The sequence below is a fragment of the Erpetoichthys calabaricus genome, chromosome 5, assembly GCF_900747795.2.
Source record: "Erpetoichthys calabaricus chromosome 5, fErpCal1.3, whole genome shotgun sequence".
NCBI classification, from domain to species: domain Eukaryota; kingdom Metazoa; phylum Chordata; class Cladistia; order Polypteriformes; family Polypteridae; genus Erpetoichthys; species Erpetoichthys calabaricus.
In genome coordinates, this window is record NC_041398.2 from 28,484,138 (window position 1) to 28,500,755 (window position 16,618).

The following is a 16,618-nucleotide window of genomic DNA, read 5'->3' on the forward strand; positions in this document are numbered from 1 at the left end:
TTTTCATCTAGAAGAATGTCAGTTAAAACGAATGGATCATTTGTTTAGTCTCTTATAAATACTCATCGAGCATAGTGGACCTCAGTTTAATGGAAATACTCCAATCGGTAAGAGAGTAAATATTTTAGTCTTATTGCATGATTTTTACTCCATTAAATAATAATTGATTTTTCTTTTACATATTTATAGAATTTCTTTTTTCTTTTGTACATTTACAGATTTTACTAATATTCTGGCCGCAAATGGGGGTTGGGCGCCAGGGAGGCTTGCCTCCCCATATATATAAAGAGAACATTCCAAAACTTGCCATGGTGCACATTACTGGGTTTTCTCCACAGGAAACTCAGTACACAAAAGTAACTTCTGACAATATACTTAGAACCTGCCCTTTTATGTTTCTTTATTCCAGCAGATTTGGTTCAAACTCACCTAGCACTGAGCTTCATGTTTTATTTAAGTGTCCGATGCATCTTTAGGATTGCAATTGCCAAGACCGACATAATCAGCACAAACACAATATAAGCCTAATGGTTCAACAGAATGATTGATTGACCAATATACTTTATTAATCCCTGAGGAAAATTGTTTTTTAACATGACCTTTTGAGGATCAGAGTGCAGGGTCAGTCAGCACTGGACAGGAAATTAGTTTTTTTTTTTCCTTTTTTAATTAAACTTTATTTCAGATAAATACAGAGAAAAAATTAAACAATATGATAGCTTGTAATTATGAGTAGCATTTTCATTTCTTTTATGCCAGATGTACTATAGGTAAATATTTGTGAATATATTTTATTAGTTCAAGTATGTATTGGAGGTAAATTTTAGTATTTTTATGGTAACTGAACAATAAGCCTACAGAATTTAATTTTGGGTGTACTCACACTAGGCCCGTTTGCTCTGTACCGTACCCAAGCATGATTATCCCCCCTCCATGCTCCCCCGCTGGCCCGCACTCACACTGCGCTTAACATTCTGGACCCAGGCACGTTGTCGTCATCATCACCATGCGACTTTGTGTAAAGCCAAAACAAGATCTGAACACAACATGCATGTCAAAAATAATTTTCCTTATTTCTCTACCATCTTACAGATTTGAGTGTGCAGCGTATCATTTTGCTGTTAATTGTGGTGAATGTACAAAAATATTTTTAAGTTTTTACAAACGATTTTAAGGGAGGAATTTGCATGTTTTCTTGCCAGCTACAATTTATGTTCATTTGTAAGGTGAGAGTAAAAACCTGTTTTTAACTCAAATGGAATTAAATGAAATGAGAATTGCACTATCTACGTAGTCATAAGACTCATCGCATCTGTAACATCATGTCTGTGTTCTGTGCTCTGGCAAATTTACAGTAGATATCACACTGTTCCTGAATGCTACTGAACAATGTCCAATCCCACTTCTTCCAAGCGGGCCAGTGTACGATACAGTTGGACCTGCACAGAGAGATAACACTACAGTAGTCAAACAAACTAGGCTTTGGGGGGGATTACATGTGGACAAACATGCTCGGGCACGGAAGAAATTTCTAGTGTGAGTACACCATTTGTTAATTTAAAAAACAAAAAGTTAACACCTGTGGTCTATAGTTTAATTATAAAAATACCAAAGTTGACATTTTAGTATAGGACATAAGGCTCCTATGTGTCTGGCTATGCAGGAGCTTAGTGTAAAAAGTTTCTTAAAAGGATAAAGGAAAAAAAAAAAATCGGAATTGGACAATCAAGTAACATGAAATCAGTGATCGGTATCAGCCTTAAAAAACCTGATTGAAGCATCCCTACTTTTAATCACAATTATTTCAGATGAATTTCATGTGGTGGTATACAAGAAACAGTGAACAGACTGAATTTACTGTATTTTAAAGTTGAATCCTAGGTAGAAAAATGTGACAAGCAAATGTCTAATTTAATCTGTCACTGTTGCCATGTTTAATGGGAAAATATTTAAGTCATATTTTTCCAGCAATTTTTGAAATGCCTTTTACCCGAGTTATTTCCAAACATACACCTCCAACCATTTTTTCCTTATTTTTCTATTTTGTTTAATTCTGTCTCCAGACATTTTACCATTTCTGTCTCTGAGGGCAGCAACTCTGACAGGGAAGGGTGATCTGTCAGCTCTGTGTGCCACATTTGCTTCCCTTGCTTTTGACAGGAGCAAAATGTGATAAGGAAGTAAAAAAAAAACCACCAGTTAAAGAAAATTCATGCCCCCTTCAGTGGAGTCCCGTCATCTGGGCCCTGATGCAGTAAACTGTCCCTCAACCAGCATATTGTTGTTGTTTTTTTTTTATATAAACTGGTTTTGCTGCTTACTACAGAGTGTAAAGTTAGCATACCTCTCGTCATGTGAACCTATTTGACTATTACATGTTTGACTCTCCCACTAATGAAAAACTGTTGCCTAGATTCTTGAGAAACCCCCAAGTACACTTTCACAGACCCAGGCAAGTCCCAATATTCTTTCTAGTGAGTGGTGGCTCCAGGTGTGCTACTCTGTCAAGGATCATGTTTTTTTGTGCGTGTCTTTGTGATGAAGTGATCAGTACTGACATTCAGTGGTGTCTCTGCATTCAGAGTTAATGAGGGACTGCATGATACACCAACCCCACATCCTCCAGCAGATGGAAAAGTTAAATAAGAAGCAAACTCACCTCAACCACACTTGACAAGAATTTTTTTAGAAGTTTTTGCTTCCTGAAAAATATTAGGCAACTATGGTAAAATGCTTCAAACTGAACACAAATACAATATTAGATTGAATGTGATGTAGGAATTTGGAGAAACATTAAGTTAACTTTTATGGAATTCACTGTTTATAATCGCCTAATGATGCTGATAACATTACAATAGTTCCGTTGACCTTACAATATTTTGCTGATGATGATTTTCACTTGTACTCACCATCTAATGCTCCTCGTTTCAGTGACCAACAACAATCAGCCAGTATCAATGGATTCCACTTGCCCTGATACTTCTTTTCCATCACTGCAATGTCTTGGTGATCCTTTTACTATGTTCATCACCAACTGCACAAAGATTAACAGAGAAAAAGTCCAAGCCTGAAAGCAGAAAAGGAATCTTAATGAAACATTTTGCACTTCATTGGTTTTGTAGCATGTTGTCAAACAGTTACCAAGAATATTCTGAAAAACATAATTGAAAACCTTCCATGTGATTTCCCCTAGCCTCACTTAAATATCTTCGAACTGCTTGTCACTGATAATGTGTCTGATCTGTAGACTAACACAAATACTGTACCTTCCTTGATCTTGGCATCAGTTAATCATTGTCTCCAAATAATGAAATCTTTCACCTTCCTTGTTTATTATTTTCAAAAATTTTCATTTGTCCAAGTTTCATAGGATGATAAGGCAAAACCTCTTTATTGGGTCAACAAGTAGTTTATGTGCCACACATTTCTGCCCTGAGCGGTTCATTCTTTTTAATGTAATGAGACTCGCTAGTACAAAAGTGGTTACTATATCTGAGCTGCAGTGCTGTAAATTTTAGGTCAACACAGATATTCTGGATTGTAGCTGTTGTACTGTAAATATATACTTATGAGAGGAAATCATAAAAATAGGCAATTGCAATAAACAAGATGTGACAAGAAAATTTAAAGGGTGATTTTTGTGATCAGCAGGCCAAAATCTATAAGATTCATCCAGCAGTGTTCAGGAAACAAACTCTCCATGGTTCAGTGCATTTAAGTATATTGTTACAATGTTTACATCAAACTCAAATAATTCACCACAATCAAGTTTTTCCATTTTTCATATAATGTACTCAATGTGATTTCATATTTAGAAAAACATTTGTTTTTGGAGTATATGAAATTTTCTTTGCGTCAGGCTCAGCTCACCAGGACCAGATTAACTCAACCGGGTGCCACTGCGCTATGACATATTCTGTACCTGCAAACCCATTTGGTAAAACAATAAAAATAAATAACATGATTTTAAAAAAAAAAAATCATGTAAATAACAGTAACATCATCAATGACCCTAAATCCTCAAGCCCAAACACAACAAAACCTGATTTGAAGATGCTCAAAGAAGGAAAAACCTGGCAGGTTACCATAAAAGTCCCATAAATAACATTGAACTAATTTTACTAACTTTTCTCAAATAGGCCAGTTATATTAGACATTATTAAAAGTAGTACTCTCAAGGTTAACCAATTTCTAATCATGGAAGTGACCAGACATAGAACAGCAAAGCTCGGTTCTCGTGATTCTTTATTACTGGATTAGGAATCCTCCTCTTTATTCTCTTTAATGTTCTATCGTTATAGTCTTTTGTCAGTCCCTGCTTGTATAGGTGACTGACTTAATAGCACTGTGCACTTTTTACTTACTCATATTTGTTTGCCCTGTTTTTTGACTTTGATTTACATTTTTCAAGCTGAGATCTACTGCATACTAAGCAGTCTTATGTGGTTCAGCCTTGACTGGACACACTTGTAATTAGAACTTGATTAACCTAATGAGTACTACTTTTACTACACCAATACATAAACTGTCATTTTGGAAAAAATAGTGGTTTACTGTATTTTTGGAAATTACATGCTGCCACATCCCCAACAGGATTTAGTGCCCTATGGAAGGACTGACTTTGTCTGTCCAAAACATTTACTCAGGCTTCAGTGTGAATTGCAGTGTCAGCAGCAGTCTTTTGCAACCAGTTTTGATTATCTGCTTCTTGTGGACTGCTGATGTAGACTTGGGTCATTGAATTAACTCCTTTTGCTTTGTGATTGAATAATTTGTTTGCTAAATGAAATATATAACGTATTAGTTAAGATTTTTCCTTTGTTTATATTATATACTAGCTGTGTAAGCCCGTGCTCCTAGAAACCACTGATTCTGGCACTTCAATCGCATCAGTTATGCATTAGCAGCTAAGTGAGGTTTTCTGTCTTTGGCGGTTTTGTTTTGCCGACATGTTCGTCTCCATTGTCTATCAGCGGCTAAGTGCGTTTCTCTTTCCTCGGAGCTTTCGTTTTGACGATGTGCTCGCCTCGTTTGTGTATTAGTGGCCAAGCGAGTTTCTCTTTCTTTGGCGGTTTCACTTTGCCGACAGAGTCGAGTTTTTTGAGCTTCATGCTGTAGCCTCGCACTTCCGGGCCAGACAGACAGACACACTTCCACGAGAAGATGTTTATATATAAGACATGGATTTATGATATTTAACTGAAATTGAACTGCATGTATCAATCATTTGTTTTCATTTTTAGAAGCTGAATTAGTTCACTATTGACATTTGCATACTATTTGCTTTCCTTCTTTGCTTGTGGCCATCAACTCTCCTTACTGCTTGTGAGCCTTGTAAAGCACTGTTGTTTTGTTTGAGTGATCATTGGCTATTATTGTTCACAGACATGAGAGCTTATTCCTGGTGACTTTTTACATTAAAACTGAGCCAGTGTGGTAGAGTACTATAAATGAGTTGAGTTACTGGAGGTGTCACGCTACAGAACTATGGTAACAGGTGCATACTGCAACTGTGTACAACTCCGTATGATTGTCTGTAGATTTGTGCAAATGAAGACTCTGACCAAAAATTGTTGGAAGAGTCATGTAATTTAATGCCAGCTTTACATGAGACTGATATCGTTCCTTTTTTCCCTTAAGCTATTTCTTCTTCTAGACAGAAATGTGTAATGTCAGAGATGGCTGTCCATTTTTGAAAGATAATCCAACTAGTTTATTTTATAGATTTTTATTGTAATTGTTTGGTTTGTGGTCTCTTCTTGTTATTGTTTTGTGCAATTATTATGTTACATTTTTCTTTAATTTTCAGATTGTGGATTCTTAACTAAACTATTGGTTTAGGACAAGGATTTTTTGGCAATGACTTGGGATTATGAGTGTATTGTCAGTATTGGTAAATTTACATTTTATCATCCAATCTACCCTACGTTTCACATCCTGGTGGACTTTAACACCATCCTTCTAAATTCTCTGTTACTTTCTTGAAACAGAATAGTTCTTAACTTTCCAAAGTAATTATCTCTCTTCTCCTTTCCTAGGTAAAAAGGAGACTGACCCCAAAAAGTGAATGGCCTAATATGTGATCAGAGTCCAGAGACTTGGTGTAGGTTTCACCAGTCTCATTTAGTGATGTGCATTGAGGAAGATTCTACCAGGGTGAAAATGTTTCCCTGCCTTTAAGGAGACCAAGGCACACAGATGGATTTGTGGTAGGAAGCCCTGAAATCTGCCAGGTGTCATCATCATCATCTATCTTTCACTATCTATCTGTCATGGTTAAAGAGGAGGTTTTTGACCCAGGATTTATGGCCATCAAAAAAGAGGTTAGTGACCCCAGATATGGAATCGATAGAGTCATTAAGGAGGAGATTTATGACCCTGCATCTGAAATCATTACAACAGGATGTGAAGGAGAGAACATTTCATTTAAAGCGGATCTTAAACTCAAGGACTGTCCAGATCTGAAGCACACAGTACATTTGGGAAGTGTAATAGTCAAGAAGGAATTGACTGAGGAGCTGGAGGACAACTACTACTGCAGAAGTCCAAAAGAGGACGCAGTGTCAACTTCGATCAACAAGCCTTTAATAAGTGAGTTCAACAGAATAGAATGTGTTAGAATGAAAGAGAAGAATGCATGTCTTGTTTAACATCAGGGAAAAACGCTTTGCTTTTTACACTGACATTTAACCTTGGGTCCTTTGCTATATACCCATGTATTTAAGTATGCAAACCCCTTCACTTTTACACGTTTTGTTATGTTGTACTTTAATGCTTAAATCATATAAACAAACCTTTTTCCTTCATCCAGCAAAACTCAATACTCCAGCATGACAAAGTGAAAACAGGAGTTCAAAATTATAGCAGAATTGTTAAAGATGTTTAACAAAAAAAAAAAAAAAACTGAACTATCCCACTAAAACAAGTACAGTATTCAGACTTTTTGCTCATTACTTAGTTATGGCAGTGACTCCAGCCTAGAGTCTTCTTAGGTCTGATGTGACAAGCTTTGCTTACCTGAAGTTGGGGATTTTCTGCCATTCTTCTCTGCTGATCCTTTCAAGTTCTTTCAGGATAGATGGAGACCATCAGTGGACAGCTAGTTTCAGGTCTCTCCAGAAATGTTCAATTCCAGGCTTTGGCTGAGCCACTCAAGGACATTCATAGAGTTGTCCTTAAGACACTCTGAAATTGTGTTTTTAAAGGTGAACTTCCAGCCCAGTCTGAGGTCCAGAGTACCCTGAAGCAGTGTTTTATTAACAATATTACTGTACTTTACTCAGTTCAGTGGTCCCTCCGCTCTGACTAGTCACCCCTGATGCTACTGTCACCATGCTTCACCATTGGAATGGTATTGTACAAGTGATGAGTGGTGTTTGGTTTCCCCCAGATGTGATACTTAGAATTGACGGCACACAGTTCACTCTTAGTTTAACCAGACCAGACAGTGTTGTTTTTTTAGAGTCTTAGGTGCCTTTTTGCAAACTCCCAAGCATGTTGTCATGTGTCTTTCACAGAGGAGAGGCTTCCATTTGGTCATTGGTGGAGTATTGCAGTGATTTTTGTCCTTCTGGAAATTTCTTCCATCTCCACAGAAGTTCTCTTGTGCTCAACCTGTGTAACCATTGTGTTCTTGGTCACCTTTCTTACCAAGGCCCTTCTTCCCCAATTGCTCAGCTCTAGGAGGACTTCTTGTTGTTCTTAACATATTCCTTTTAAGAATGAATAAGGCTAATGTGCTCTTGGTAACCTTCAGTACTGTATCCTTCCTTAGATCTGTGCCTTGGCATAATCCAATCTCTGCATGCAGTTCATTTGATCTCATGGATTGGTGTTTGCTCAACTGTGGACCTTCTGTAGACAGTGGGCATCAAGAGATGAGAGGGAAAGAAAAAGTCCACAGAGAGCTAGGAAAAGTAAGCGGGATAAGAAAGTTCAGTCAAGACAAATGTAGAAGAGGTGGTAAGAAAAGAGATTTTACTGCATTTTGAAAAGTGGAGGATGGGGAGAAGGTACAGTATAACAACAGCAAAATAAATAGAAAAAGTGGTCTGGGATATGTAAGGGAGTGATAGGTGGGGAGGGAGGAGAGGTTGTGACTGAGAGAAGAAAAAAGAAACCAGATAAGCTGTGAGAGGCAAGGTTGATGTTGAGGTCTCCTAGATGGAGAACAGGATCTGAGCATAGAAATACAAAAAAGAGAAAGAAGTTTCATTCACAAAATTCACATGTGGGAGGACAATAGGTCACATTGAGAAGCAAGTTATAGGGCAAGGTTGCTTGAACAGAATGAAAAAAGAAGAAAATTAGAAGGTGTAAAAAAGATCAGGAGCAGTAAATATCTAGTTTAGAGACAAGAGAAGACTAGTGACACCACCATGTCCAGAGGCATGTGGAGTGTGAGAAAACCTCTAAGAGTAGTAAAGTGCAGAAGGAGTTAGAGTTGCATAAAGTGAACCATGTTTCTGCCTGAACCAGGAAGTCAAGATTTAATATGAGTGGCACAGGCAGTGACAAAATCTGCCTTGTTGAAAGCTGAGTGACAGTTCCACAGTCTGCCAGAAATCAAAGGCCTTGAGGAAAGAGAGATTTGGTTAGAATGAACGGAGACCCGGCACCATGAGAGGTGGATGCGGTAGCAGGAAGAAATATCAGGAATAGGGGCAGAGTGTAAGGGAGGAAGACCTGCTGGAAAAATAAATGTCACAGACAAGAGAGAATTGCGGATAAGCTGGATATTGAACACTGTGACTACTTCACTGAAAGTAACTGAAGACTACTTGGATCAAAAAGATATCTGACAAAGAAGGACTAAAGAAACCACTTGATACACATTTTAGTACATGAGCATCCTCAACAGCTGCTTAAATAGGTAAAATCACTTTATTGCTAACTAGCCTCACTTAACAGCTAGTCGCCAACACTGGGCAGCAGACTAAGCAAACTAAGTGCCTTCATCATACCTAAATAGGTCATCAACAATACCTTGCTTTGAAGCTAAAGGAGACACAAAATATGGAGCAAAGATTTTGAACAGTAATACCACCATAACAACAACTGCCTGATTCCTAACCTAATTCCTATCATCAGTTTCTGTACAAGCTTCACTTTAATACACTGTAAGGTGCATTGAAAGGTGTTAATCAGATAAGAAATATACTTTTTATCCTTGTTACATGGTAAATAATGTTAGAATTAGAAAAAAGTACAAGCCAAACAAAACACCCTTTCCAAGAGGTGGATCAGCCCAATAGTTTGACCAAAAATTGAATTGAAGTGATTTAGTAGAACTGATATATATGGGCAGCCTCTTAAAGACGTATGTAAAGGGCACAATGTGTGCCAGTGCTGCTGGGATTCTGTAAGAGCCTTATCTATCCCATTTCCTAACCCACTTACCCATTAGTAGGAACAATACAACGGCAGAGTGGTGGCTATGAGGCTAGGGATCTGCACTGGCAATCGGAAGGTTGCCGGTTCGAATCCCAATGCCAATAGGGACTCTGCTCTGTTGGGCCCTTGAGCAAGGCCCTTAACCTGCAATTGCTGAGTGCTTTGAGTAGTGAGAAAAGCGCTATATAAATGCAAAGAATTATTATTATTACAACAACACCTGGTCAGGACAAGCACACACATTCCGATTTTTATTTGTTACTTACACTTGTACTGGTAGAGTTTAATAGTCAAAGTAGGAAAACCTAGAATATTACATCTCCTCCTATTGCTACATAATCTTATAATTTATTTTGCATTATGCGGACCCCATTGGAAATTAAGGGGAAGTGCATTTAAAACTGAAGACAGGAAGTACTTCTTTACACAAAGAGTTGTAGGACTATGGAACAAACCACCAAGACATGGAGTTGAAGTAGAACCCTTGACAACTTTTAAGAAGAATCAGGATGATATAATGGGACAGAATAGCTATTAGTTAATAAACAGGCTCCTCTTGTTTGTCAAACTTCTTATGTTCTTAATCTTGGAGTAATGCCTAAGAAAACCTGATCAAAGTATCCCTAATTTCAACTGTGAATCTTGGTGGCATTAATTTTTTTTTTGACATTGATTAACAGAAAAACTATTTAATGTCAAAGTGAAAACAGATCTCTGCACAGTGATGTAAATTAATTACAAATATAAAATGGAAAATAACTGATCACAGAAGTGTTCCGCCTTTTAATATGACCCCCTAAATCGTCATTGGTGCAGTCACCTGTGTGACTTTTCAGTTGACTGTAGCCTAAAGGTAATCTGACTGTATGTGGAAGGTCCAACTTGTAGTGAGTTGGTACGGTGGTCTGACCTACACAGCAAAGACAAAAGAATACACAAAGCAAAAGGTGGTTGAAAATCACAAGTCCGGAGATGGAGACAAAAAAATCTCCAAGTCACTGAGTATCCAGTTTAATCAATCACGACGAAATAGGCACAGCTGGAGCAGGTGGTCCACAAAAACTGAAGACGACAAGTGAGGGAGGCCACCAAGAGACCTCTGAGAACACTGAAAGAGTCACAAGCTACATTGGATTATATCGGAGAGACTGTGCAGATAATAACTGCACAAAGTCACAGATTCAACGAGAGTGCCAAAGAGAAAAAACACACAGAACATCTCGGCAGAAGATAGAGGGGAGACTCTGGGAGAAAGTTCAGTGGTCTAATGAGACCAAAACTGACTCTTTTTGACATCAGACTAAAAGCCAGGTTACACTGCACATTATCAAAAACCTGCCATCCCCACCATGAAGCATGATGGGAGTAGCATCAGGCTGTGGAGACAATTCTCAGCAGCAGGTCCTGGAAGGGTTGTGAGGGGGGGGGGGGGGGGGGGGGAACGAATGCACCAGAATATGCAGAAATTCATCCTACAGAAAAAAAAAATTCTTCAAGAAACCTACACCATGGGAGAAGATGCGCTTTCCTGCAAGACAATGACCCCAAGCATATAACCAAAAATACAGATAAATGGCTTCAGAACAACAATTTTAGTATTCTGGAGTGGCCAAGTCAGAGTCCAGATCTCAATCCAATGGAAAATTTGTGGCTGGACTTGACAAAGGCTCTTCACTCACAATCAACATGACACCTGACAGAGCTGGAATAGTTTTGGAAAGAAGAATGGGAAGAAATGGCAGAGCTGATATAAACAGACCTGTCCACACAGGCCCCTAAGGCGGTCATTGCTGCCATCTACTAAATATTGACTTGAAGGGGGTGAGTACTTATGACATTAATTATTTTGTGTTTGTGTTGAACTTAGAGCATTTTGCAGGGATTTGGTTTCACTTTGACATTAAATCTTTTCTGTTGTCTAAAAGCCAAATTTAATCCACTATGATTCAAAATCTGCCTTAATAAACAGATCATGTGTCTGTGTGTGTACGTGCCTGTGTATAGGTGTGTCCATCCAGTTGCTTATGTCTCTGTTATATGCTATTTGATATGGGGTTTGTAAAAGCAGAGCTAATGTTTGTGAAGCACCATCTGTTGGAATTGAAAAATGCAGTGCATTTTATTATTACAAGTATTGCCAAATACATTCCAGTAGATGGTGTATTGCAAACATTAATACTGAATATGCTGAGATCTACATTGATTACTTCAGTTTCAACCTGTCTTACATGGGCAGAACAGCTAGTTGTATAATAATAAAATGTGAAAACTTCCAAGGGAGTTACTATAAGCAATATTTTTAATCTATTATCTGTTTGTTCTTTTTAGACAGGATGTTCTGGAAATATGTCAGGGAAGATATGCAAACAATCCAAATCGCATTGTCTGACTTTCCCAGTCTTCCTCTTGTGAAGATGTACATCACTTCAGAAGGTCTAACCCGCGGAGAGTCAAATGAGTCAAAGAACTGCTCAAGTAAATCAACCAGAGATGCAGAGGAGATTGTTGAACCAACAGCCATAATGATGCTGGAAACAGTCCCCAACAATACATCACTTTATGTATGCACTCAATGTGGAAAAAAGTTTACAACTAAACGAAAACTTGAACAACATGAGAAGAATCACAGCAGACAGAAGCTTTATAAGTGTACCCGCTGTGGAAGGAAGTTCACATCCAAGTTCTTTCTTCAAAGACACGAGTGGCTTCATGCCAGAGAAAAAACTTACAGTTGTACCAAATGTACAATGACATTCGTGAAGAAAAACAAACTTGAGCAACACTTGCAGAAGCACATTACACTTGATTTTTGTTGTCCCGATTGTGGTGTAAAGTTTATAGATAAAGTTAGTCTTGACTACCACCAGAAAGGTCACATAAAGACATCTAACCGCTGTACAGAATGCGGTAAAGGATTTACAAATAAGTACTCTCTTAAACGACACAGTATGGTTCACACTGGAGAGAGACCTCATATTTGCAGTGAATGTGGGAAGAACTTTGTCAGGAGACAACATTTACAAATCCATCAGAGAATTCATACCGGTGAAAAGCCATATTGTTGCAGTAAATGTGGAATGAAGTTTGCATGGAAACATCAGTTTCAGAATCACGACATTTTTCATACTGGAGTGAAGCCACACTGTTGTAAGATATGTGGAAAGAGATTTCGTGAGCAACATCATCTCCAATGCCACTATCAAAATCACATGGGGAAGAAGCGGTTTGAGTGCACTGAATGTGGACAGAGGTTCACCTTGAAGACCAGTCTTCAAAGTCATGAAAAAATTCACACTGGAGAGAAGCCCTATTGCTGTTCAGAGTGTGGGAAATGTTTCATACAGAAGAATAGCCTTAGGCGACATCAGATGACTCACACAGAAGACAAGCCGTACTGCTGTGCGGAGTGCGGGAAGCGGTTTATACGCAACAGTCAGCTTGAGGGGCATCAGAAGCAGCACACCGGTGTGATTTTAGTTAAAATGGGACATGGCAGCAAGCCTTGAGTGGCAGGCTAAAAATCAAATATGCTTTCATAAATTGGATGGTCACGTAATTGAACCTAAGATAAGTTAATGGAACAGTTGTGTCATACATAATGTATGGCAACAACAAGCAGTTTCAAGAAAGTAAAATTTACTTAAACAATTTACTAATACGGCTGTTCAGCATATTTGGTTATTACTTTTCAATTAATTCAGAACAAGGCAGTATATAAAGATATGGATGTGGCCAAAAGTGCCCTTTCACAATGTGAAAAAGAACCACAGTTTTTAAGTGCAACAAATTGAAACTGATGGAAGTAACTGGCATTCACCATTCTATAATCCATAGATCATACACTTGTCTTTTGATTTAGGACTTAACATATTGTTTTAAAAAAATAAATACAATTGGGACAACTAGACTTATACTTTTTAGCACACCAATAACTGCAATCCAGCACTTTCTATAGCTCTGGATGAGACTTTCCTCTCAAAATAAAGCAAAGGGCATGGACAAAATTATTGGGGCCCTTTAGAAGACCTCATTGAATAGTTGTGCTCATCTCAAGCCCCATCATCCATTACTGTCTGGATAAAAGAGTTCCATAGTAGAAGACCAAACGTCTGACACAATAAGGCAGACACGAGTTTGTTAAAATGCATGTGGACAAGCCATAGTCAGAATTTGTGAGACTGTCGTTTCAGATAGATGAAACTAAAGAAATGTTTTTGAAAGTTGCAGCAGCCCTGTATTCACAGAAGATAACCTGAAGCTTACAAAAAAAAAAAAAACACGAAACATAGAGGATGCTCATTAATGTTGTGGGGTTGCTGTGCTGCTCTGGCACCAGGTGCCTTGAATCTGTGCAGGGCAGAATCAAAGATTATCAAAGCATTCTGGAGCGAAACATTCTGCCTAGTGTCAGCAAGCTCCACCCTAGTCACAGGTCATGGGTCCTCCAAAATATTCATCCAAGAACACTTACGAAGGAGCAGAAGAAAATACTGGCAGTGGTCTGCTATGAGTTCTGATCTGAATCCTATCTGACATTAACCGAAAGAGCTGAAACTCACAGTTGGGAGAAGGCAGCCATCAAACTTGAGAGAACTTGAGCAGCTTGTTTAAAGAGAGTGAGAAGCATAGAAGTCTCATTCTGAGCTAACAAAAGCACTTGATTGCAGTTGTTGCCTCCGTCTGCTCAATGAAATAAAGAATGGTTGATGCCAAATATCTTTGGCACTTTCAATTTTTAAATAGTGGAAGGGTACTTATACTTTTGGCTGTGTAATGTAACTGAACTAAGAAGTACAATCTTCTATAACCCAAGTTGTTAAGCGGCTACATCGGTTTCCAGCTAAGTTTAGAGACCGTTTTAAAATCTTCCATTTTATATATACATTTATAAATGGCTTGACCCTCCAATGTGCCTTTACACAACATATTAATGCCTGCATTCCAGTTTTCATAAAATTTCCAGAGTAAATACAAGTACATTAGGAGAGGAGCCTTTAATGATGAGGCTTGCACATGCTTGAATGATCTCCCAACACTAATATTACAGATGCCTCATCAGTCTTGGCAATTTAAGTTTGAAAATTTCATTTGTATAGCAGTGTTTCTTAAAATGTGGGTCTGAGTCGTGTCTGACGACCCTCTGGGACGACGACTGACAGCAATTGTAAATGTGGGATAGATATCCTGCATGATGCTTTATGGTGATTGTATGTCACAACACCAGGCAAAAGTGGGACACTGATTTATATTTTTTAGAACTGCTTCTGGGCTATCTATGCTGCCTATTTAAATGGGGGGGGGGGCATCTTTATGATTTTTTTTTTTTTTTTTTTAGTTTTTAGTGTCCACTGGAGACCAACAAACCTTATAAATGTAAGAATGTCCTGGGGGCTGAATGACCAGCTGACCAAGATGAAATTTTTGTTCTCTTTTACTTAGATTATTAATACTTAACTATTTAATTATTAAAGGTGTGTGTGTATTTTTATGCACATTTTGCATGGTGTTTTTGTGTTTTACTACATTTTATTTTAGATATACAGTGGTGTGAAAAACTATTTGCCCCCTTCCTGATTTCTTATTCTTTTGCATGTTTGTCACACAAAATGTTTCTGATCATCAAACACATTTAACCATTAGTCAAATATAACACAAGTAAACACAAAATGCAGTTTTTAAATGATGGTTTTTATTATTTAGGGAGAAAAAAAATCCAAACCTACATGGCCCTGTGTGAAAAAGTAATTGCCCCCTTGTTAAAAAATAACCTAACTGTGGTGTATCACACCTGAGTTCAATTTCCGTAGCCACCCCCAGGCCTGATTACTGCCACACCTGTTTCAATCAAGAAATCACTTAAATAGGAGCTGCCTGACACAGAGAAGTAGACCAAAAGCACCTCAAAAGCTAGACATCATGCCAAGATCCAAAGAAATTCAGGAACAAATGAGAACAGAAGTAATTGAGATCTATCAGTCTGGTAAAGGTCATAAAGCCATTTCTAAAGCTTTGGGACTCCAGCGAACCACAGTGAGAGCCATTATCCACAAATGGCAAAAACATGGAACAGTGGTGAACCTTCCCAGGAGTGGCCGGCCGACCAAAATTACCCCAAGAGCGCAGAGACGACTCATCCGAGAGGTCACAAAAGACCCCAGGACAACGTCTAAAGAACTGCAGGCCTCACTTGCCTCAATTAAGGTCAGTGTTCACGACTCCACCATAAGAAAGAGACTGGGCAAAAACGGCCTGCATGGCAGATTTCCAAGACGCAAACCACTGTTAAGCAAAAAGAACATTAGGGCTCGTCTCAATTTTGCTAAGAAACATCTCAATGATTGCCAAGACTTTTGGGGAAATACCTTGTGGACTGATGAGACAAAAGTTGAACTTTTTGGAAGGCAAATGTCCCGTTACATCTGGCGTAAAAGGAACACAGCATTTCAGAAAAAGAACATCATACCAACAGTAAAATATGGTGGTGGTAGGGTGATGGTCTGGGGTTGTTTTGCTGCTTCAGGACCTGGAAGGCTTGCTGTGACAGATGGAACCATGAATTCTACTGTCTACCAAAAAATCCTGAAGGAGAATGTCCGGCCATCTGTTCGTCAACTCAAGCTGAAGCGATCTTGGGTGCTGCAACAGGACAATGACCCAAAACACACCAGCAAATCCACCTCTGAATGGCTGAAGAAAAACAAAATGAAGACTTTGGAGTGGCCTAGTCAAAGTCCTGACCTGAATCCAATTGAGATGCTATGGCATGACCTTAAAAAGGCGGTTCATGCTAGAAAACCCTCAAATAAAGCTGAATTACAACAATTTTGCAAAGATGAGTGGGCCAAAATTCCTCCAGAGCGCTGTAAAAGACTCATTGCAAGTTATCGCAAACGCTTGATTGCAGTTATTGCTGCTAAGGGTGGCCCAACCAGTTATTAGGTTCAGGGGGGCAATTACTTTTTCACACAGGGCCATGTAGGTTTGGATTTTTTTTTCTCCCTAAATAATAAAAACCACCATTTACAAACTGCATTTTGTGTTTACTTGTGTTATATTTGACTAATGGTTAAATGTGTTTGATGATCAGAAACATTTTGTGTGACAAACATGCAAAAGAATAAGAAATCAGGAAGGGGGCAAATAGTTTTTCACACCACTGTAGATTTACATTTTTTTACTTAGTAGATGCTCTTATCCAAAGCAACTTGCGTAACAGGATAAAACA

General features: G+C 38.4%; 1 protein-coding gene across 1 annotated transcript; it reads left to right on the forward strand.

Moving 5' to 3' along the window:
- The first annotated feature begins 6,248 nt into the window (after positions 1-6,248).
- LOC114652459 (gastrula zinc finger protein XlCGF26.1-like) lies at positions 6,249-12,969 on the forward strand. Its single transcript, XM_028802840.2, has 2 exons — positions 6,249-6,591; positions 11,722-12,969. The coding sequence occupies exons 1-2, from the start codon at positions 6,273-6,275 to the stop codon at positions 12,897-12,899; spliced, it is 1,497 nt and encodes a 498-aa protein (XP_028658673.1). The 5' UTR covers positions 6,249-6,272; the 3' UTR covers positions 12,900-12,969.
- The last annotated feature ends 3,649 nt before the right edge of the window (positions 12,970-16,618 follow it).